This window comes from Hippoglossus stenolepis, chromosome 16, assembly GCF_022539355.2.
Source record: "Hippoglossus stenolepis isolate QCI-W04-F060 chromosome 16, HSTE1.2, whole genome shotgun sequence".
Taxonomy (NCBI): Eukaryota; Metazoa; Chordata; class Actinopteri; order Pleuronectiformes; family Pleuronectidae; genus Hippoglossus; species Hippoglossus stenolepis.
The window spans coordinates 14112979-14135456 of NC_061498.1; the positions used below are offsets into that span (position 1 = coordinate 14112979).

A 22478-nucleotide genomic window follows, 5' to 3' on the forward strand; every position below is an offset into this window, starting at 1 on the left:
TAACTCAGATGACTTCCAGGCTGGCTGTTCCGCGGAAGCACTCCTCCTCCCCCCGCGTGCTGCTCTTCTACCTCGCAGCCGCAGGGAGGGCGCGTCCGGCGGGAACAGCGCTACTGCGACGGCAGTAAACACCGCGTTCTCAACCAACCCCGTAGCGAAGCTCCGCCTCTCGTGCCCGAAAGAAAGATTTTGATTGGCCACACTAGAGTTCCGCACTACCATTAGCTGTCGGAGGTGTCAATAACCCGAGCTGGTCTGGTTTGTGTGGCCGGAAGGACTGCAATGTAGAGGACTGGTGTGAAGGTTCATGCGCGTGTGAGAGAAGTGTTTCCCGAGCAGGGGAGGAGAGGAAAATAGTTTTCGCCATTTTATCTGCGACTTTATCTTCAGTTTGTGCGCGTTCGCTCTTTGGAAAAGTCTCCTCGGTCGTCGGTGTTTTTTGAAGCGGAGCGGGTCGCAGTTTTCCCACGAAGAAACTTTGAAGGAGTCACACCGAGCCAGGTAAGCGAAGAATAAAAACCACTTCTGCTTTCTCGTCACTTGTTTCCCTCAACACCGAGGCCAGCTGCTTTTCATAGGGATGTCACAACGGACCATAGTAATTACATGGGAGTGCTGGGGTACAATTACAGCTTTGTGATTAGGTTATGAGTTATTCATGAGAGCCCGTCCTATGTCCTGTTTGTTGTACAAAGCGACAAAAGCTAATCGCTCTGCTTGCACGTCATAAACCTGCTAATGTCACAACCTCGTTCCTGGACAGTGGTTTTCTGCTTTGCACGAGTGATCTTGAACTTCCAGTTTGCTGATGCTCAGTTGTCTGTCTGTTGTCGTTGAACAGGACTGACGCCTCGCAATTATCACGTCACGTTGCATTGTGTTAGTTTTTACTCAGTGAAAACCAGGCCATTGTTTTGTGTTTGCCTGGAATTGTCACGCCCATCTCCCTCCTGCCAGCTGCAGGTCAACGTGTCTGACACTCAACACCTTTTCCAGGCTCACCTGCACTGAAGCCTCGTGTTTGGGATAAAAAACCGTGTTGACTGCAGTCACTACAGCTGTGGAGTCATAGTGATGTAACTCATAGCTCCTGTTTATTACATGTACACACCATGTGGAACGATCATTGCAACAAAAAAAAAAGGTAAATTTAAAGCTTTGGAAGCCAAACACAGCCTCATTTGAATACTTTGTTTATTGAGCTTTTTAGTATATTACATACAGAGAGAATTGGATATGGTATGATGGACATAAATCTGATCATCTTGCTCAATCTAACTTGAGTTCATGTCCAGCAAAAAAATGCTGTGCCTTCCACCTTCAATGCTTCAGTGAAGCAGTGTTATTTATTATTTTAATTCGTCTACGCCCTGTTTTGTTTTCATCTTTTGGTTGTTTTTGTGCCATGTTGTTGGGGGAAAAAAGTCAATAAATATGCAAAATAAATCAATTTCATATACAAAGCATGGCTGACATTGAATACAGACATTATAAATTATTAAGTATGCTTATTCATATTTTTTGTGGTGTGTTTACAGAGGCCACAAAACCTGATAAGTCAGCTTTCTTTTGTTTGCTCCAGGAAGTACTTACTGGAATATCAGTGATTTACATCTATGGAATCACTCATTGTCTTTGATGATTGGCAACCATTGGAACATCTGGTTTGCCCTGCACATGCAATGATGTTGTCCAAGTCTGTTTTTTAAACGATCTAATGGCAGTGGCGTTTGGTCAAACCGCTTATCTTGGCACATAGAGTAGTATTTGTCATTTATAATGCATGTGTGTCACCCAGACAAGTCAACATCAAAGAATGGGAACATCACGCTCATTCAGTAAAACATCTTCTGATGGGTTCTGGATCAACAAAACATGACAAAACATTTGTTTTTGGAGAAGTCTGAGGTTGAGCTATGTGCCATCCCAACCCTCACTGGCAAATATATCCTTTATCCAAAGCTTTTAGTACAGATATTCTCTTTTTCATATGTTTTGTGACACAGACAAGTTGTCATCGAAATTTTGCCTTTGTCATTTCATAAAAAAACTAGTTGTTTAGCTGTCACTGTGCATCATTAGTTCAATGCCAGATGTTATTTAAAGTAATTGCTGATTAACATGAATATCGTTATATCACTGATATGATTGTATGCACTGGGTCATTGGTGATCCTCCAGATTTTTCACAGAGATTTCATGAGCATATGTTGGAGAAGTCCAGACACTTGATGCAGGTGCTGAGTTTACTGGAAAGCAATTTTGTAATTCAATACGATACATGAAAAGACTTCAAATGAAACCAATGAGGATAGGCTATATAGTAAAAGTCACATTGTATCAAGAAGGTTTCAGATTAAAGTGAATTGACCCTGATTCCTTTTTTTTTTTTTATTGGCTTGTGTGGTTTCTTTGTGTGTCAGAGAAATGTAAAATGAAACTTAAAAAATCTACTCAAATCACTAACGCATAAAGCAGTTGAAGCCCAATTGAGATGATGAAATAATGAAAGGAATTCTCACAGTACTACAGTGACTGCTCAGTGATGAACCACCCAGTGTTTTCATGTGCCCAGAAATTCACACGCTGCTTTCATATGTCAGTGAAAGAAGAACTCAGTGCGTTTTGAAAGTGTTACTTTTATGGAACAATTTCAGTTATGTGTCTTGCATGCTCAAGAAAAACTTAACTTTGAATGTCAGTGTGTATAACTGAACTGAACCCTGACACTGAGTTCCCAGGTCAATCCTCTCAACAATCTTTTAGAGGATGGCTTTATATCGAGAGGAGTTCGTATTACTCTGCCCCACTTTATATACTCACTCTCCTGAGTGAGTATATAAAGTAATGGAATGAAAAGTGTGGTACATCTATCTGCGCTTTCTGTTAGCAAAAGCAACACCTTAGCTCCTGGAAACAGAAAGCACATTCTGGTTTATTGTCAAGAACACATCTGAGTCATCATCAACACAGGATCAGAGCTTTGGTTAAACTTGTGTGTCGGTCTTTGATTCTCCATAGCATCAGACATTGGATGACAATGCAGAAGTATCCAAGGTTATATAAGGGGCTCAAACAAAGGCTTCAGTTCATCATCTACTGGAAAGACAACTTTCCTTTGGATTTACTCACTGTCTGGGTATGTTTACTGTAGTCTCCAGCCCTCCAGAGAACAGTGGAGCCTGCTGTTGGTAAAATGAGAAGGCCAGAGGAGCCTGCCAGGTGGAACTGATGGATAATAGTCATTGTATTGACAATGCATGTTTCTCTTGTTACAAATCCATCTCAACCATAGCTTTTCAACACTTTAGACAAGGAAATGTGTTTTTCACTGGGGCAAAACCTCGGTGAAAGATCATTAACTCCCATCTGCTAAGGGAGTTGACAGCTGTTCGTGTAGGCCTCCATTTCTCGGTGAAGGTTTAGTGTTTCACTGAACAGGAAGTGACTGCACTGGGAGGGATTCTTTTCATTTTCAAAGAAAATACCAACCTAGCTATTTCTCCATCGGTATGTGTCCTCTTGCTTAATTTACAGTATGTTCTTACCCGTATCTGTTTTTATGTAGGTTTGAGGAGGTATATGTCAAGATGGCACAGTGGAACCAGTTGCAGCAGCTGGAGACCAGATATCTGGAGCAGCTCTACCACTTATACAGTGACAGCTTCCCCATGGAGCTCCGGCAGTTTCTTGCCCCCTGGATTGAGAGCCAAGACTGGTGAGAAATAATTGAATTCCTGTGATCTGTTATGCCCATTTCATTTCTCCTGTTTGTTATCATATGCTGCTGTTGTTTTATCTTCCACTCCCTCCAGATTGGCTGGTGGCCACTCACCGTGACTTGCTATTACGTAGAAAGCTATCATGTTTTAGAATCAATTGTCAGCCTCTTCCTTATCATGCCTTCGTCTAATCTAGCGACTCCATTACAGGGAGCTCATGCATATTATGTATAACAGTGCACCTGCATGATTCTGTTTAGAGTTGAGCTTTCTTCTGAGAATTTATCGGTTCAATGTTTTGAGCTATAGGGGATATGGGTATTTAGGTTGAGTGCATCTCGTACCAGCTCATAGCACAAACTATAAATCATCATACCCTGATTATCTTCTCCTCTCCTTTGACAAGGGCGTACGCTGCCAATAAGGAGTCGCACGCTACACTGGTGTTCCACAACCTCCTGGGAGAGATAGATCAGCAGTATAGCCGTTTCCTGCAGGAGAACAACGTGCTCTACCAGCATAACCTGCGCAGGATCAAACAGCATCTGCAGAGCAAGTACTTGGAGAAGCCGATGGATATTGCCCGCATTGTTGCCCGCTGCTTGTGGGAGGAGCAAAGGCTCCTGCAGACTGCCACAACTGCTGCACAGGTAGAGAAAGCCACACAAACCAAGCTTATTCTTTGTTATTTTTTGATAATAAAGTCATTAAATGTATTCTGAATGTTGTGTATCTTCTTCTTGCAGGATGGCCAAGCAGCTCATCCCACTGGTACAGTAGTGACAGAGAAGCAGCAGATCCTGGAGCATAACCTTCAAGACATTAGGAAACGAGTGCAGGTGAGTTTCCATCAGAAAATCACTGATTAGAATATTCGAATATGCAATATAAATAATTCTGAACACACTCTTAACTTGAAGTCTTGTCATTAATAAACAAATCATCATTTGTCTCTCAACAGGATATGGAACAGAAGATGAAAATGCTTGAGAACTTGCAGGATGATTTCGACTTCAATTATAAGACACTGAAAAGCCAAGGAGGTATATTCTACTTAATAGTTTTTTAGCTTTATCCTTGACATTAAACTGTAGGAAATGTCTCAATACTGTCTTAAATTAAGATTCATTAAAATGCCTTGATCAGCATCATCGTATACTGTAAAATAAATGCATCTTAATTTGTAACTGACCAGCTACATGCTCCCGCCTCATTCCAGAGTTGTCCCAGGACCTTAATGGAAATAGCCAGGCAGCTGCTACAAGACAGAAGATGGCCCAGCTTGAACAGATGCTGAGTGCTTTGGACCAGCTCAGGAGGGTGGGTCCCTATCACTTACAATGTATTGAGATATGTCAAAAATACATGAGAAAGAATTAAAACAGTTTGGATTGTCTTAAATGCCTTAAGTTTAACCAAGAAGACATCAACTGATAAACAAAAGAATAACAAGGGATCAAAAAAGTATCATAAAGAGGCTTTGTCCTTGTATGTTTGTGTAAAAGTTAATAATTGGCATTTTAGGTGTTAGGCCACCAATTACTTAAAGGAACAAACCTGAAGGAGGGGTCTGGACTCTGCACTGGTTGATTTCATATTTTAAAATGGTTTTTTTTGTCATCGTCTTTGCAAAAGGACTCTGTGATGATTAATGAAGAACGAGTTAGAGTTTGAGAATCAATATCATGCTTTTCAGAGGTAATGCCACCACTCACATTGCCCAGATAAATTATGCCACTGCTTAAATGGGCTGTCCTTCGTATCTTTTAGCAAATCGTGACAGAGATGGGAGGCTTGCTGACTGCCATGGATTATGTGCAGAAGAACCTGACAGATGAAGAACTAGCAGACTGGAAGAGACGACAGCAAATTGCTTGTATTGGAGGTCCGCCGAACATCTGCCTGGATCGCCTCGAGACATGGTAACCATGAATGCAGATTTAAAGCAATTTCCTAAGCCAGACGTCGGTCACTTCAATTATCAACAATCCATTAGTATTTTTATATATTTAAAAAAAATTAACAATACAAAAATGTGCGTTGATGAAAGCTTTATTTTGTTTTTTGAGCAATAACAAGTATACAACAGCTCAACATCTGTCTAGCATCTGGAAACATGAGAGTTGACTGAACTGAACTCTGGTTATTTTCTAACCAGGATCACATCCTTGGCTGAGTCCCAGCTCCAGATTCGTCAACAGATCAAGAAGTTGGAGGAGCTTCAGCAGAAAGTGTCCTACAAGGGAGACCCCATCATTCAGCACCGACCCGCCCTGGAGGAGAAGATTGTGGACTTGTTCCGAAACCTAATGAAGAGGTACTGCATTTGGTGTAGCTTCACTAAAAATGTTCACAGACAATGTTTCCTTTGTGTTACTATGAATGGAGGTTGCTTCTTTGGGAACCTAAAGAAGAATCAAAGTTTAAGGTTCCACTTTTTAATGATGCTGAGCTTTCAGCCACATCTCTCAGTCTGAATTCCCACGAATGAACTGGTTTAGATCAAGTTTACATTGTGACCATATGATGAATGTGATACACAGTCGACAGCTCAGGATCATTAGTATGTGGACCTTATATTCTCGACAACATGTGGTAAATCTCCTCTGAAACATGATCCACTCTGTCTTCTAGTGCTTTTGTGGTGGAAAGACAGCCCTGTATGCCCATGCACCCAGACAGACCTCTGGTTATTAAAACAGGAGTGCAGTTCACAAATAAAGTCAGGTAAGGATGCAGACTTGAAACACAGAAATATCAGAGACTGTGTCTTTATCTTTTAATGGAGAAAGATATTTTATATTTGAATATTTTATAAATACTTCCTTTGCTTTTTTTCCAGGTTACTTGTTAAGTTTCCTGAACTAAATTACCAGCTGAAAATTAAAGTTTGCATTGACAAGTGAGTTTTTTTCTTAAGTCTTTATCAGTACGACACTTTCATGATTGAAGATAAAGAATAATTTCTGCTTCACTGACTTGAACTGTTTATTTTCAGGGAATCTGGTGATGTGGCTGCAATCCGAGGGTAAGACTTTTAAGAACATTTGCTTTTTAAAGCCTGGTCATTTGCTTTATATTAGTTTAGAAAAGAGTCTCACTTTCTTCTGCCCCTTGAATTTTCTCAGGTCACGAAAGTTTAACATCCTCGGCACCAACACAAAAGTTATGAACATGGAGGAATCGAACAATGGCAGCCTGTCAGCAGAGTTTAAACACTTGGTGAGTTATGGAGGCAAAACTCTACATCCTCGGCAGTGATGAAGTTTTCTCACAATGGCCTGCTATGGAGATCTGACTTCCTGTTTTTTTTTTTATAGACCCTGAGAGAACAGAGGTGCGGTAATGGTGGCCGGACCAATAGTGATGTAGGTACTCTTCCTAACACTATTGTAACAATAGTGTAATTCAAAGCTAATTATTTTTGATTCAACTAAAATGTTGTGAGCATAGATGCATATGAACAGTCCACACAGTTTATTTTTCATACACTAGAGGTTCAAATGTTCTGTTTTCTCCAGGCCTCTCTGATCGTCACAGAGGAGCTGCATCTTATCACCTTTGATACAGAAGTCTATCACCAAGGTCTGAAGATCGATCTGGAGGTGAGTAGCCTTTCCGGTTTGTCATTCTAACTTCCACACAAAACTAGAAGTAAACTCAAAAAACTCTCAAAGAATAATGCAGTGCTCTGTTCTCTGACACATCATAGAGAAAGTCCTCAGACAAATGAGTCATCCCCAAAGTCTTCAGAGACTGTCATCGCCCAAGTTTCTAAATGAGCTGTTACTGAAAGATGCAATTGTTGCTCCTGACCCCAGTTACCCCACTGAGGGCGGAGTAACGGCACTGAATATTTATGCTGAAGCAACGTTTTATTCATTTATCCTTTTCAACATAATAATTTCTCTTATGGCGAGTTTCCCTGTTGGGATTAATAAAGGATTATCTTAAAACTAAATTCTCCCACAGACAAATGGTATATTTGTTGTGAATAGGGGCTCAACAATAAACTGCATCTTGAGCCATCTTCAAATAATGAATTTGACACATTATGATTTTATTTCAGTGCATTATGTCATTATCATTGTATTTGTTCTTGAGGGACCCATCATACTCGCAGATGTGATCCCAGAGCTCCAGATGCAAAATCATTTGTGGGTCGCTTAACAAAGCAACCCTTTCATAATAAAACATTTTGCACTAAGAACAGCTACATGCCTTGTACGAGTAAGAGCAGCATTAATGAGTGGATGATCTACTGAAATAGAAGTAAGAACATTTTAGTGTCATTGTGCAGTACTAAATGTTAGCTAGCAAATATTATAATTTTTTTTAAAGAAGGTTTACTGAAATAATTGTTTTCCTTCATATGTGCAGACCCATTCTCTCCCTGTGGTAGTCATTTCAAACATCTGCCAGATGCCCAACGCCTGGGCCTCCATCCTGTGGTACAACATGCTCACTAACCACCCAAAGGTAAGACGGCACCCTCTGGTGGAAAGGGGCTGAACTCTGTTGGTGGAGAATGTTACCTGGGCAGGATGTTTTGTCAAAGTACTCTGCGTTTTCTGGCGCACCTTAAAACGTATTCGGAGAATGTTGTGTTTTTATAATAAGCTGGCTTGGCTATGTCTGCACAGAACGTAAACTTCTTCACCAAGCCTCCAGTGGGAACATGGGACCAGGTTGCTGAAGTGCTGAGCTGGCAATTCTCCTCCACCACCAAGAGAGGCCTGACCATTGAACAGCTCACCACACTGGCTGAGAAATTACTAGGTCAGTTGACATGACTTAGACTCTCTCTAAAAACTTCACACATTGCACTGTTTCATATACTAATGTGATTTTCGCTTGTCCATTTAGGGCCTTGTGTCAACTTCTCTGGCTGTCAGATCACTTGGGCCAAGTTCTGTAAGGTACTTCACCTTCCAGCCACATATGCCTCAGTCCACCATATTGCCATTGTATTGAGTCGGTGCAAGTAATTTTTTCCCCTTCCTCCGTGTAGGAAAACATGGCTGGTAAAGGCTTCTCCTTCTGGGTGTGGCTGGACAACATCATTGACCTGGTGAAGAAGTACATCCTGGCACTGTGGAATGAGGGGTGAGAGGTCGTCCTTTGTTTACAAGTCAAGTCCCCGAGCACCTGCTGGAATCTGGCGTTTTTCATTGTATAGAAAGTGTTTTGGCATGCAGCAGTCAACACCTTTAGAATAAATGTACTATTTAAAATATTGATGTGTATTATTTGCCTTCCTGTTTCCCTCTACAGATATATCATGGGATTCATCAGTAAGGAGAGGGAGAGGGCCATTCTGAGTCCAAAACCTCCTGGCACTTTTCTGCTGCGCTTCAGCGAGAGCAGCAAGGAGGGGGGCATAACATTCACATGGGTGGAGAAAGACATCAGTGGTGGGAATTTCAATCCTTCTTTTACAATTTAATGATAAATATTTAAGACGTTTGGTTGTGACACTTGCTCTTCGTGGTGCGGCTACAGGAAAGACCCAGATCCAGTCGGTGGAGCCCTACACCAAGCAGCAGCTCAACAATATGTCCTTCGCCGACATCATCATGGGCTACAAGATTATGGATGCCACCAACATCCTGGTTTCACCTCTCGTCTACCTCCACCCCGACATCCCCAAAGAGGAAGCGTTCGGGAAGTACTGCAGGCCGGAGACAGCTCCTGAACCTGAGATAGGAGGAGACTCAACAAGCAGTAAGTCACTCTGACCTCTGTGACCTCTATGCATCTTACGAGACACAAGACACATGGATGTTATTTTTTTCATTACAAATGTATGTTTTCTTTTCCCTGACAGCTATTCAGCCATACTTGAAGACAAAGTTCATCTGTGTCACACCGTAAGTATCTGTCCCTCCTTTATCTTCAAGATTAGAATATGATAATATGGTCTGTAATGAGCACCTTGATAATAGGACAAGATAGTACAAATGTACATATAAGATCATAATGTCACAAAGTAACAAAGATGAAGGTTTGGCTGCTGTCTAGTCTGTGACGTGCCAAAGTAGAAATGTGTTCCAAAAAACGTTCTTATTTGTTACTGATATTAAAGAGACGGAATGTTCCTGCTCAAGATCTACACTTCCTTCTTTAAACTTACACTTCATTTACGACAAGTGTTGTCAAATGTTCAAAGAAAAGAGAACAAAGCTGTTTTCGCTTTCACTGTGAGTCACCACCATCATTAGAGGAACCATCCCCCCATTCATGTGAACCTAGATATATGCAGATTCTGTTCAGTTTCTGTTTAAGTCGATTGACGTTGGCACCTGGTATCAGGTTAGTGCCTTAGGGAGTCAGATGGGAATTTATTTCCATGCTGAGTGTGCAAATAGTCAAATCTTTATTTCTGTGGACCAGGGATGCGATCAAAATACAAACAGCAGTAGAAGAGTAGAAGACCATCTTATACCCTTAGCTTCTAACTGACACCCACTTTAAATTATGTTTCTATTATTTGTTGTGTGCTTTCAGTTGTAATCACATTTAAATTCAATTACATTGGTTTGGTCAGGGTCAATATGGCAAAATCATGAAAGGGCACAGAGGCTAAAACCGAACTTCATTAACAGTAAGAAAAAAGGTTTTGAATATGTAAATATAAAATATATAGACATTTTCAATTAAACGTATTTACGGATGCCAACATTTAGAAATATTTAAATGTAAGTTGTTAAACTACACATTGCTTTTCTTAGAATCATATAGTAGAGGGTATCTTCAGATGGATATTCATTGAGTAGCTGAGCTTGAATAAGAACTTGAATGTCACTCATTAGAGCCTATACCTTCAGCAAGGCCAAACACCCCTTAAATTCAGTCAAGCTTCACCAAATTGCACACACTTATAAATATCAGTCCCCTAAATGTACAGGAGTTGTTTTTTATCAAGATCCATGGATTATTCCCTGGAAAATAAGTGAAAACGTAAAAAAAAAAAACACAGCCCCCTGATCTGGATCCACACCAAAATGTATTGGGTTCATCCCTGACCCATATGACATCGTTCCACCAAGTTTTGCGGTAATCCGTCTGGTAGACAAACCTTCTTGGTGGAGGTACTAATAACTGAGGTGGGAGGAGGAGAGGGGGGTCAAATTGATAGTGCAAAGTTGACCGAGGTCAGAGGAGTGTGTACACACAGGCCAGTCAGCCATGTGTGCTCTGGTTGGTTTGGTAGAGGGTGTGGTAGGGTGGTAGGGTGGTGGCAGGTTGTGAGGTTTGCTCAGCGAGATCCTGACCTCTCTCCGTAGGTGTCCCTCCGTGTTCATGGACTTGCCGGACAGTGAGCTGCTTGGGAACGGATTCCCATGGTAGGAACCGAGGGGGGAAAGATGGCATGTAGGGCTGTGTGTGCATCATGTCACTTTGTCTGTGTGTCTGATGGGTGGGTTTCAGGGATATCGGCGCCGAACCCGCCATTTACATAATTACTGTCTGTGTCTCACAGCTTCTTGTCTCCTGGTTCTAATACAAATGCACCTCCCTACCATTCATTTTTATTTGTTTCAGGTCCCATTTTTCATAATTCCTCAATTAAATCCATCTGTATGGATTAAACATATAAATTCTGTGATTGTATCTTATTAGAGAATTCAGATATTTGTAGTGTTTTTGATCCAAATATTCAAAAATCAATTAATAATTTCCTAAGAAAGTAGACAAAGCAAAAAAAGCCATTTGAAAGAGGAAGGAAATAAAAAAAAAAAAAAGGGAAATTGCTCTTGAAAAAACGATTGAGTAATGGCCTGTTAAATCCACTTAACCCACCGCGCTAACCATCAACTGACATCGTAGAGTAGTCGTCATTAACATTAACGTGCAGTACCATTAAAACCTTGTTTGTCTTTGTGCTTCCCTCTTTTTAAAGCAGAAAACATCCTCAACATCTGCCAAGTGTTTCTTAGTTTTGTTGTTTGTCAGAGCCATCCCAGCTTTAATCTACTTTCTTTTCTTGGCATTGACTTTGCACACTGATGCTGAACTATCTTTCAGAGTAGGATGAGACTGATGGATTATATATACATATTATATGTGTATTATCGCAGCCTTTTGACTTAAGGTAGCCCTGCAGTCAGTGTGATGAAGACAAACACTAACAATCGTGTTGACTAACATGAAATCTGTGGCCAGAATCCACATGGAAGTGTGTGTGTGTGTGTGGTCATTGGTTCACCTTTTTTACATTTGTCCTCTTTTCATGTTTTTACAGCACAAATTCTGGAAACACCAGTGACCTGTTCCCCATGTCGCCACGCACCCTCGACTCTCTGATGCACAATGAAGTTGAAGCTAATCCAGGACATATGGGTGAGTCACTTACACACGTTACAAACATTTTTATTTATATACACGTGAGAAGCTACACTTACTACATGTCGAAACCCTTCAATCGAGAAAACTAACGGAGCGGAGAGGTATTCTGTTTTTTGTGTCGGAATCTGATCCAAGCCTGATGTTTTCCCCGTTTTATAAGCCCAGCCAATTGGACCCGACCTGAAACTGATTCATCCAAAACTTTCTTATCCACACTCTAGTTCAGACAAGTTTTTCAGATTGCTGTGCAGTTCACACTCTTAAGACTTGCTGTCTTGTTATCAGGAGTCTTTCAGATGTTATGAGTTCATACTACACTGATTGACTGGTGACAGGTGGCCACACATTACACAATCTTTTACCAGGAGAAACCCCCTGACTTGTAGGTCTGGTTTCTACCTCTTTATACCCTCTTCACCCCTTCCTGCATTCTGACTGGCTGTAGTTGCCTCAGATTCATTGAGGTGTTTAATCTGCTAGTCATCTAGTAGAAGGTCTTTGAAGACTTTGCACAGAGCGAATGGCGACTGGCTTTTGTCGACTAGTGAAAAATCGGGCCAGAGTGAACTTGTGGCATAAACAAATTTGAATCTTAATGTTAAAACCAAACAGCACTTCGATAAAGATGGACCAACCAAAACCAAAATTGTCCTCACTGTCCCCTCGGATGGGTCTTCAAGTGGGCTACAAGAACACACAGTACAACATTTCTAATGAATATTAATAGCTCATATTTTTATTATTTTTTATTTTTATTTTCACAGATTCGCTGACTTTGGACATGGATGTGGCGTCACCTATGTGAAAGATTTCTTTCATTGTTAGGAGTTGACGATTTCTCTTCCCTCCCTCTGTACACTTGTCCTGCCTGTACAGTTTGTTTCTTGTTTCTGTGTAAACTTTCACACAGTAGGGAATTTGAAGATCCTTTTAAAAAGGCATTGCCATTTTTCTTTAGCCTTTGACTGTATGTAGTGTGTGGAACTCTTGATCGATACTGACCCACTCACTGACCTTCCATTCAGTACTTCCCTCCCTCTTCACAGATATCTGGAATTGTATTTTTTTAAAACATCATACTGTGTGTGTCATTGACTCTTGAAGATGGTTATGAAATCAAGTGTTTTCTTTTCTTTGAATAAGAAATGTAATGAGACTAATTGTTGTATAAGCTATGCCGCTTTAGAAATGTATGTAGATGAATTTATTTTTGATGCATTTAATGGGTCTCTTTTACTTTGTCGTGTTGCGTTTTTGATCCCTGCCAAATGTAATATGTCACAGTTGTTCCAAAAGACCTTGGTTGCACTTAAAACTTAAAACAAAATTTAAAATTTGTTCTATTTCTCAGAGCAGTTTGAAGCGTTTTACATTTGTTCCCAGAAGGAAAGACGAGGAGTTCAGATACTTCATTAGTTGTTTAGTCGTGTGTTTCTTCCACCGTATTATATCGTGAGAAATTACATGATATGCCTCATAAAGTTGGTGCTCTGAAAACAAGTTTTTTTGTCATTCCCACTCAAATACTTTAATTTGTGATCCAGTGGACTGTACTTGCTTTTGAAATGAGCATTCTTGTCTTTTTTTTGTTTGGTTAAATTCACCTGATATGACCAGATATGTAAAGCAAATGATTTTACAAAGGGTTTATTTTAAAACCTATCATCAAAAGTAATCGTGGATAAGTGAGAACAATTTTTCACTTTATCAAAGTGTACACAGTAGTGTTTTTCACACAGTTGATTAAATCCACACCACGATTCCCTATTCAACCAAGAAATGTCAAGAGGTTTTCTGGAAACTACGCTGTAACTCTTCATGATTTGACAGATGGCAATAAAAACAAGTTGGACCTGAAAGTTTTGTCCCCTGTTATAATAGGGGTTTTTCTGGTAATTTTTTCTCACTCTTTCCCGGTTGAGGACAGCGGTTGTCACACATTGTTAACCCCTATGAGACAAATTGTGATTTGTGAATATGGGCTATATAAATAAAATTTGATTGATGATTGAAAGTATTCTAGTAATCTGTTGGTGTGATTATTGTCTCACTAAAAAAGAAATTGTTTAACAGTAAATTTTTTAACATGAAGATAATATACAAATTATTGTATTATCTATAAGGACCAAAAACTAAACTTATTAAACAGCCAGTTACAAACATCAAATTTGGCTGAACTCCGTTTACGCTCCACAGTCATGTGCAGGAAGAAGTACGATTTAAATGTGATGGAAAATGAAGTTCAAGTGAAGCAGAAAAAATAAAGAGGAAAAAGTTGTTTATTTTATTCTTGCAATCTGGAGCCAATCCCAGCTGACATTGAGTAAGAGGTCGGTGTGCACCGTGGGTAAGTCGCCAGCGAATCACAGAGCCGACATACAGATACAAGCAACCATTCAGGCTCATACTCACTGGTCAATTTAGAGTAAATCAGCTTTTAAACCCCTTTTCTTGAAGGATTTACCCACTGAGCCCAACACTATCATTATGAAACTATTATTTTGAAAAGGGGCTTTTTAACTAATATCATTTTGACATCTTACTATAGGATACATCTTTTTTAAGATGTAAATAAATGGATCTAATCAGTTTATTTTTCATTCATAACAGCAGAAATCACTTTCAGAATGGCACTTCATATTCAAACTGTTAAAGAATAATTACTCCTGTGATTTGTATGATTATTATTGTACCATCTATTAATTTGCATATGTATTTCAGGTTTGAGTGCACAGCTGCTTCTGAATGTTCCAGATTTATAAAGATAGAACTGAGAGATCATATGTATTAGATATGAAAAATGCTGCTAAATTGACTGGATGAGAAGTGACAAACTGAAGTGGTCAAACCTATTGCTCTAAAAAAAACAGACACTACAGAACTCTACCATAAATCAAACCAGAGGAAGTCTTTAATAATTGGTAAAAGGAATAGTTCAGCGTTTTGACAGGAAATGTTTTGAAATCACCAGTGTTGGCAGGAAACCAGTAACAACAAAGAGGAACGGTAAAGATTTAGGTCAAGCAATATGCGATAAATAATGTGAGAGCAGTAAAGGTCTCATCTCTATGAGGAACTGAGGGCCGATGTTCATTTGGTGTAACCTGCTGGAAAAGAAAGCTGAAGTTTAGTCCAGGAAATAAGACATTTGCTTAAATATCAATGTTAAAAAACTGACTTGATATGATGATCTCTGGGTCGTTTTCACATCCACATGATGGAAAATATATATTCGATACACACACGGCAAAAAAAATCAAATATAAATAAACTAGAGGTCCCATTTCTCTCTCTATGGTGGGTATGAACAGCAATTGAGCAGTGCAGAAATCAACCACATGTTCCTTTTATTCAACAATATAAAAGTAAAACTCATAAGTTGAATGGGAGCATGTGAAATGTAAAATCAGTGGGGGTAATTATTTGAAACAAGCTGATGTTACAGGTTGTTTCCCGTGGAAGTATTAATCACTGCAGTTTCTCGGATTTGAAACGTTACTGTATTTATCGATACATATGAGGTCATCTGTCATTCTACTTCCTGTTTTATCTCTGGTTTCTCACTGCCTTTGAGGACAGAACTCTCGACACATGATCCCTGGACTTCCCTGACTGGAAACCCCACATTACACATCTTCAGCTGTAACGTGCCACTGATAGGAACAGCAGCAGCCTGACTGCTGGGATTCCCATGAGCCCGTTTAGTGACAGCTGAGATAAAGCAGCTAAACAAACATGGGCAGCAAAGGAGGCACTTTCTGCACCGCTGGGTCTCTGCCTTGCTCTACACCCAGTCAGCCCGGCCTCTGTCTACTGTGTGTGTGTGTTTGTCTCGGTGACAGGAAATAAACACAGACGGGTTTGAGGGGATGAGTGGGTGTGGAGAAGATGTGCATCTATTACCATCAGCAGCTGCTGACTCAGCTGTCTGAGGAGGCAACTGTCACCCTTCAGCCCTGGCCCGCAGCCAATCAATCTGGAGAATCAATGAAACTGTGAGTGTGTGCGTGTATGTGTGTTTGTGTACGTGTGTGTGTGTGTGTGTGTGTGTGTGTGTGTGTGTGTGTGTGTGTGTGTGTGTGTGTGTGTGTATGCGTGTGTATGAGTGTTGGACAGAGAGAGAGGAAAAAGCTGATATAAAAGAGGGCCCTTCTGACATGGATGACATTTATTTCTCAGATTTCGGTCACCATCATTCAAAAGATACTCTGGACTTTGACCCTTTTCTGTTTCTTTGTGACAAATCAATAGTCACAGGTCAAAAACAACCCAAGTCCATGACTGCGTGTAATTCGGGTTATTCCCATTCTATGAGTCAGATAGGTTTACTTGCTATGAGCAATTACAAGTAACCTGTCTATTATGTGGTTTTTAATTCCACTACGTGTGATAAATAAGGGGACACAACAGGGACAACAAACAGGAAACAATCAACATGAGGTCACATGGTGTCTGTTGCCCTTTTACTTGTTTATTTGTTTTGTCCCCGGCAGCAATATCTGACTCTTTATTTAATTTGCTGGACGTGCTTCAGGCGCACAATGTCCTCTAGTTTATTTTGGCAGCTTTATCTTTAGTCCCTGCCACCTCAACCACCCCCTACACCCCCCACCCCCTCCCTCCCTCTCTCCCCCCCCCTTTTCATCTCACCTGATAAGGGTTAGACTGAAAGGAAATTGAAAAAACATTAATTACATCTCGTTTAAAAATAAACATTTTTCCTGTGCCCCATTAAGCGTTGTTTTTCATTAAACCAGAGGGTGTCGCTGTTGTCCAGATTGAGGGCGACAGATATGGGGATATAGTTGGAGATTCAATTGAATTGAATCGACCTGAGTGCACAGAATCAGAATTAGAAAAAGAATTGGGTCTTATTTCCAAGCAGGTTTACACATACAAGGAATTTTCTGTGGTGTATTTGTGCAAGTATAAGTATAAAGAATATAAAGAATATAAAAATAGGAAACAAAATTAAATGTAAAAAATACTATAAGCACCAGGGGATTGTGCAATACGTTGTAAGTAAACACTAGAGACTGAGCGCAGCAGACACGAGGCTCTGCAACAAGGGAGCAATTTCAATCTGATATGTATGTATATGTATTGATCATATCACATTATTGATTTATCTAAAGCAGCAGTGGTGAACGAAGTTTATTTTTAGTGACTGTGGTTCTTCTTGCCTGTGTGGCAACTTAGTAACCTATTGCTCAAAACAAAGTCAGATTCAACAATAAAGATAAAATATAATAAAATAAAACAAAATAGATCAAATAAATTAAGTTAAGTTAAGTTAAGGAAAGTTACGTTAAGTTAGGTAAAGTGCAGTAAAATGAATTAAATTAAATTGAAACAACAAAATGAAAAAATTAATTAAATCAATTAAATTAGTAAAGTAAAATAAAGTAACGTAACGTAACGTAACGTAAAGTAATGTAAAGTAAAACAAAATAAAAATAGAATTGTTTTTGCACTAAGCCTACAGAAATGTTGTCAGGGCTGTAAGTTGTTGCTGTATCTGATAGAAGGATGTAAAATGTAGATATTGGTCAAAAGTAAATCAGCAGAAAGTGTTTCTGACAGAGAGAGAGAGAGATAGAGAGAGAGAGAGAGACGCCGGAAGTGGGCGGTTTGTCAGAGAGAGAGAGAGAGAGAGCAGAGAGAGAGAGAGAGAGAGAGAGAGAGCAGTGAACTGCTGGAAAACTGACTGACAGAGAGAGAGAGAGGTAGAGATAGAGAGAGAGAGAGGTTCCTGTCGTAGGTCGCTATCGTCGCTGCAGCCTCTGCCCTCGTTTTATGAGAAAAGCACCGCAGCTCCCGTCGCTCCACAGAGGTAAGCGTGACATGCTGTGTGCGTGTGAGTGCGTGTGTGTGCGTGTGTGTGTATATATGTCTTTGCGTGTGCGTGCGTGTGTGAGTAAGTGAGCGTCTCTCGTCTCGTCCCACTCACTGTCCCTCCACCGGTTGCGAAAGAATATTCTGACAGCGCTTTGTAAACAAACTGCGAGTGTGTGTGTGTGTGGGGCTCCTGCGCAGCGTGCGCAGGAGCCCCACACACACACACAGGCTCACACACAGGCTCACACACACATGTATAAACCCATCTGTGTAGACATGTAGTTTCTTCCTCCTGTGGTGTCATGAAACGCTGCTGGATCAACAGGCAGCTCCACATGCAGCGGGACCCGTCGGACGCTCACAGGCTGCTGGCTGGTTGTAGCTGCAGAAGTTTGGCAGGTGATTGTGTGACTTGTGTTTTTCTGCTGTGGTCGCACACGAGCTGCTGCTGCTGCTGCACCTGAGCTGCTGCCCCCTGTGTGGATGCAGACACCTTTCCCCTCAACACTGCAGCGAGGAGTCCTGCACTTTGTACTCCCATGACATCTGTCTGACTGCGATGTTACCTCGAAGATAAAGACTTCACATGCAAATGATATCTTGCAGTTTGGAAAGTGGTGCCATGCCTGTTGGACCCGGCTAAAGCATTTCAAATGTCCTGTATGTGTCAGCATAAACACACTCTTTTTGGATTTGAATTAGAATTTACTACAGCCTGACTGACAGGGATTCTTTTGGGCTGATACTGATATTAAGGAGTAAAAAAAATACAGATATATCTATTTAAAAAAAAATGATTTCAGGATTTGTAAGATGTCATTATCACACTCTAATGACAAAGAAATGTTATTGAGGTTTGATATTTTACAGTAAAACCATAAACCTTATTAGTAACTGTAAATCAATAAATAAACATAGATACAACCAGATATGAAGAACTTGATTGAAGAGAGTAAACAGAAAAAAAGAAATAAAAAAACCACGATTTTTTTCTAAACACTGATACCGATATGTTGGTGAAAAGCTCATATCGCCTGCCTTTTACCGGTCAACCGATAAATTCCATCGGGCTCCACAATTTACCAATGACACTTCTCGAATTTATACAAGTACATTTAGTTTCGTTCCAGTAAATATATTTGTACACGACAAACAGCAGCTACAGTGATAATATACATTTTACGGTAATAATAAACAGATTTCTTAGAAAAAGGATGAACATTATAAGGAAGTGGGAATGATACAGAAAAAAAAAAAACCCACTTAAAATACAATAAGATGCTTTCAGGCACGTCAGGCTGCCGACACCGTCGTGAAGGATACAGTTGAACGAGTATCGGTGGCACGCTGTTTCATCGCGATCAGCTTGGTTCCATCTAACTTCATCGAGTCTAACTGTGCGTTACTGCGAAACAGAAGATTTCATTGTTTGTTTGCATGTGCCCTGTTGACGTGTGGTATGAAGAAGCATGAAGGGGAAGGTTCATGGAGGTCAGTGCAAAGCCGGCTCTCAAACACTCCAGAATCAAGACCCCGGAGTGGGCATCCCCTGTCATTTGCTGAACGCTCAGTTGCTCTGATGAGACTTTGGTTGTTTACCTTTGGAAGATTGCGTCTCGACGCCCACAGTCCAGCTGGCAGTGACTTGGCACCCCCGTTGCTCCTGGTAATGGAGAACTACATGTTGTGACAATAATGTCCTCCGCCTACTGTGATAATTTTCCCCCTTGAGGCTGCAGTGTGAAAAGTTTGGATGTGTTCTGCGGCTACACCCCGAGTCCTTTCCTCTCCACACGGCAATGGAAATGATTTGTTTGCGACACCTTTGTGTTTTGCTCTCAGCGGTGCTGCAGATAGTAGGTCAAAAGTCAACAATAATTTTTGATAATTGACTCATCAGTTGCTGCTGCAGTTTCATATGTTCGGAAATCCAGCAGCTGGGTTTTGGGACGAAGTCATTCCAAGACATCACAGTGAGCGAGGAGGCGACAGGGATTTTTCTTGACATTTTGGTTTCAGATTCTCTTCTTCACATCTCTTTGCTCAAGATGCTTCCTTCTCTATTTATCTTGTATTTCTTCTGTATTTACTGCACATCTGCTCTCTCTATCAGCAAAACATTTCAGACAGGAAACAATGGTCGGAGTCAGCATTTAACCCTGTTGGCAAGCCACCATGTTACCCTGCATACTCCCTCTGTCACCGCTGTGCAGGGTGCACTTGAAGGGAGCATTTTCCCAGGTTTCTGTGAAAAAGAGGTTCTCTGGTGTTGGCAAGGGAACATGGTGCTGCTGGCCCTGGCATGAATTGGTTGGCACAGTGTGTCCCTGTCACAAAGGCCCCCGATGCAGGGGGTACAGCAGCAGGGGAGACCGGGGAAAGCAATGTTTTCTCCAGGGTTCCTGCAGCTTAGGACAGATTTAAGATGTTTTAAAGTTGCTTTCAGTGCCACTTGGAGTAGAATGTACGACTTTCCGGAGCATTGCATGGACTAAGCCTCCTAGTCCGTCACTTAATTTGACACTGTGATCAAACACCACCACCAGTGTCTAAGCGCACACCCAGATCGGAATCAGCTTCTCCTGTTGCTGGTGTTGAAGTTGGTGTTGAGACTTGGTGGAGACTTCGCAGTTTCTCACTCTGCATGCAGGATTCCACTGCCTTGATTCCCATTGTGCAGAGTCTGAAAAACTTCCTGTACAGAATGCACAGTGTCTTGTATCCTGCACATTTCCTGGTGCTGGTTTCAGCCATCTTGCAGTGTATCGGTTGACTTGCCAACCTGCCTAGAAGCCAAGATACAAGAGTTTATTGTCATATGCACAACAATTACATTTAGCAGTTGCTGGCAATGAAATGCTTGGGTCACAGGCTCTCTTCTAGCAATGTAAACCATTTGCCATTGCCACGTGGTCACCTGCGCCCTGCGGGAATACAAGTTTACCTGATTTCTGTTCACGTAATTCACTCATGTTTTTTATTTTTTTTACTGCGAAACAGAAAGACTGTGCTGCTTCATTCTTTAATCAGAGCTGTAAACACTGACACCCACTGAGACACAAGGGGAAGGCAGAGTTCTTGCATAATTTGCGGAGCTCTATGCAACTTGCGTAGCGGGCATGTTGCGTGAGCTTAACATCACTAGCTAGCTGGCAGTGCAATTGCTCTGAGTATCCCGGCCACAAACCCAACACGAGTGTTGTTGGTTCCACTATCCTGATCTGTGGGACCTTAATGTTAAAGGCTTTCGGAAAATGTATTTACAATTTGAGATTTCAAATTTCAAAAATTTCAAATTTCTAAAATTTCTAAAAATACAAAAAGATTCCTAAAAATCTGACTTGCCATGTCTCGCAAAGACTGATTCAAGACCTTTTAAATACCAATTCAGTCCAATGCCTATTTTTAGATCCATGAATTAAATGGATCCGCAGGAACACTGTTATTCGACAAGCCCGCGGTGCCATGTGCTCACAGCATGGCATGTCCTTAAGCTTGTCTGTGCGTCTCACGTTTTCACTCGCCGCTGCCAGACGTAGGTGTAGGGTTCACTGAGCTGGGAAAGGCTGATGAGAAAGTTTGAGTACTGTAAGTATGGGGTGCAGGGGGGGAGGTTAGTATGGAAAAACCGCACAGGAGACATGTTCTTGACATCATGCAGCGATTAGAGTGGTGGTTTTGATATGAGTGAGCTGTGAGTCAAAGGTGTCAGCATCACCTACACACTAATGACTGTGCTTATCACAGGGCTTCCTGTCGCTCTGCACAGAGGAGGAGGGCATGAATGGATGAAAGAAGTTAACAGTAAGGAAAGAAAGAATATCCTCTGATTGCTTTCTGGTGCAAATAACCGTATAAAAATCATAAGTGTGAAAAGCAAACGGGGGCAAGTGACAGGAGGGACAGAAAAAGGGAAACAAATTCAAAGGGAAGTGATCAGGAAGCATGTGGTGACATGCACCCTAACCTCCTCCCCCTGTCAGTTGGGCTAACGCTAATCCACCGGTCACGTGACCATGAGCTTTCAGCCTGGTCTTGGCCAGTAGCTCTCTGATCCATCTGTCGAATAGCGTTGCTGATTGTTGGCATCCACAGCGTTTACTTCTGTCCCATGATCACTGCCTGCTTCACACAAGACTCAAATTTGATTGCCATCAGCGAGTTACCCCTGCAGGGTTTCATCTGCAGTTTCATGACGCGTTCCCCTTTCTGTGGCTGTATATTTCCCATGATCCTTTCTTTTGCCTCTGTCTCTCTCATTGTCTTTTATCAAATTTCCCTTCTCGTCATTGCTGTGAGTAAGTGGGAGCGCGCGCGCGCTCGGGGGGGAGCTTTGCCAACACTGAGAAGCATGATAAGTCCTTGGGTTATTATCTCAGTGACACAACAAGAATGGCCAGAAGACTCGAGGGCAAGTTTGCGCTGAGCCATATGAAGGAAGTTACAAATCAAGAGAGGAGAGTATACGCTTGAAATCCGATTGATGTTGCCAAGGGTGCTTCCCTTTTTTCCGTTGCTGTGATTTTAACTTGTGTACGGAGCCATCGGACAGAGGTCAGCGCAGAATAGG

General features: G+C 41.2%; 2 protein-coding genes across 6 annotated transcripts in view; both read left to right on the forward strand.

Annotated features, from left to right (window-relative positions):
- Positions 1–250: 250 nt before the first annotated feature.
- stat3 (signal transducer and activator of transcription 3 (acute-phase response factor)) lies at positions 251–14087 on the forward strand. Of its 2 annotated transcripts, XM_035179789.2 has the most exons (24): positions 251–501; positions 3568–3717; positions 4128–4371; positions 4468–4560; positions 4683–4764; positions 4941–5041; positions 5492–5643; positions 5880–6038; positions 6356–6448; positions 6564–6623; positions 6720–6749; positions 6850–6943; positions 7042–7089; positions 7243–7326; positions 8102–8200; positions 8365–8500; positions 8588–8640; positions 8733–8827; positions 8996–9135; positions 9224–9445; positions 9549–9591; positions 11008–11067; positions 11967–12064; positions 12835–14087. In XM_035179789.2, exons 2-24 carry the CDS (start codon positions 3590–3592, stop codon positions 12873–12875), a joined length of 2355 nt encoding a protein of 784 aa, XP_035035680.1. In that variant the 5' UTR covers positions 251–501; positions 3568–3589; the 3' UTR covers positions 12876–14087. The 2 variants fall into 2 exon arrangements, with proteins under 2 accessions (XP_035035680.1, XP_047199683.1); XM_047343727.1 differs by lacking the exon at positions 11008–11067.
- Positions 14088–17752: 3665 nt separating this feature from the next.
- The window catches only part of stat5a (signal transducer and activator of transcription 5a), a 60498-nt gene continuing 55772 nt past the window's right edge, over positions 17753–22478 (forward strand). For 2 of the 4 annotated variants that reach the window (XM_035179786.2, XM_035179785.2), the window contains exon 1: positions 17754–17903. The gene's annotated coding sequence lies outside the window, so the exon portion shown is untranslated. Of the gene's footprint in view, positions 17904–22478 lie in introns of all 4 variants that reach the window. The other 2 variants (XM_035179788.2, XM_035179787.2) reach the window with 2 other exon arrangements.

What these genes read in the sequence shown, in the direction of transcription:
- stat3 (XM_035179789.2), top strand. Translation starts at nt 3,590, where the DNA reads ATGGCACAGTGGAACCAGTTGCAGCAGCTGGAGACCAGATATCTGGAG. An exon ending in TGCTCACTAACCACCCAAAG is followed by an intron (nt 8,201 to 8,364) that starts GTAAGACGGCAC and finishes ATGTCTGCACAG; the next exon opens with AACGTAAACTTCTTCACCAA. An exon ending in AGGAGGAGACTCAACAAGCA is followed by an intron (nt 9,446 to 9,548) that starts GTAAGTCACTCT and finishes TTTCCCTGACAG; the next exon opens with CTATTCAGCCATACTTGAAG.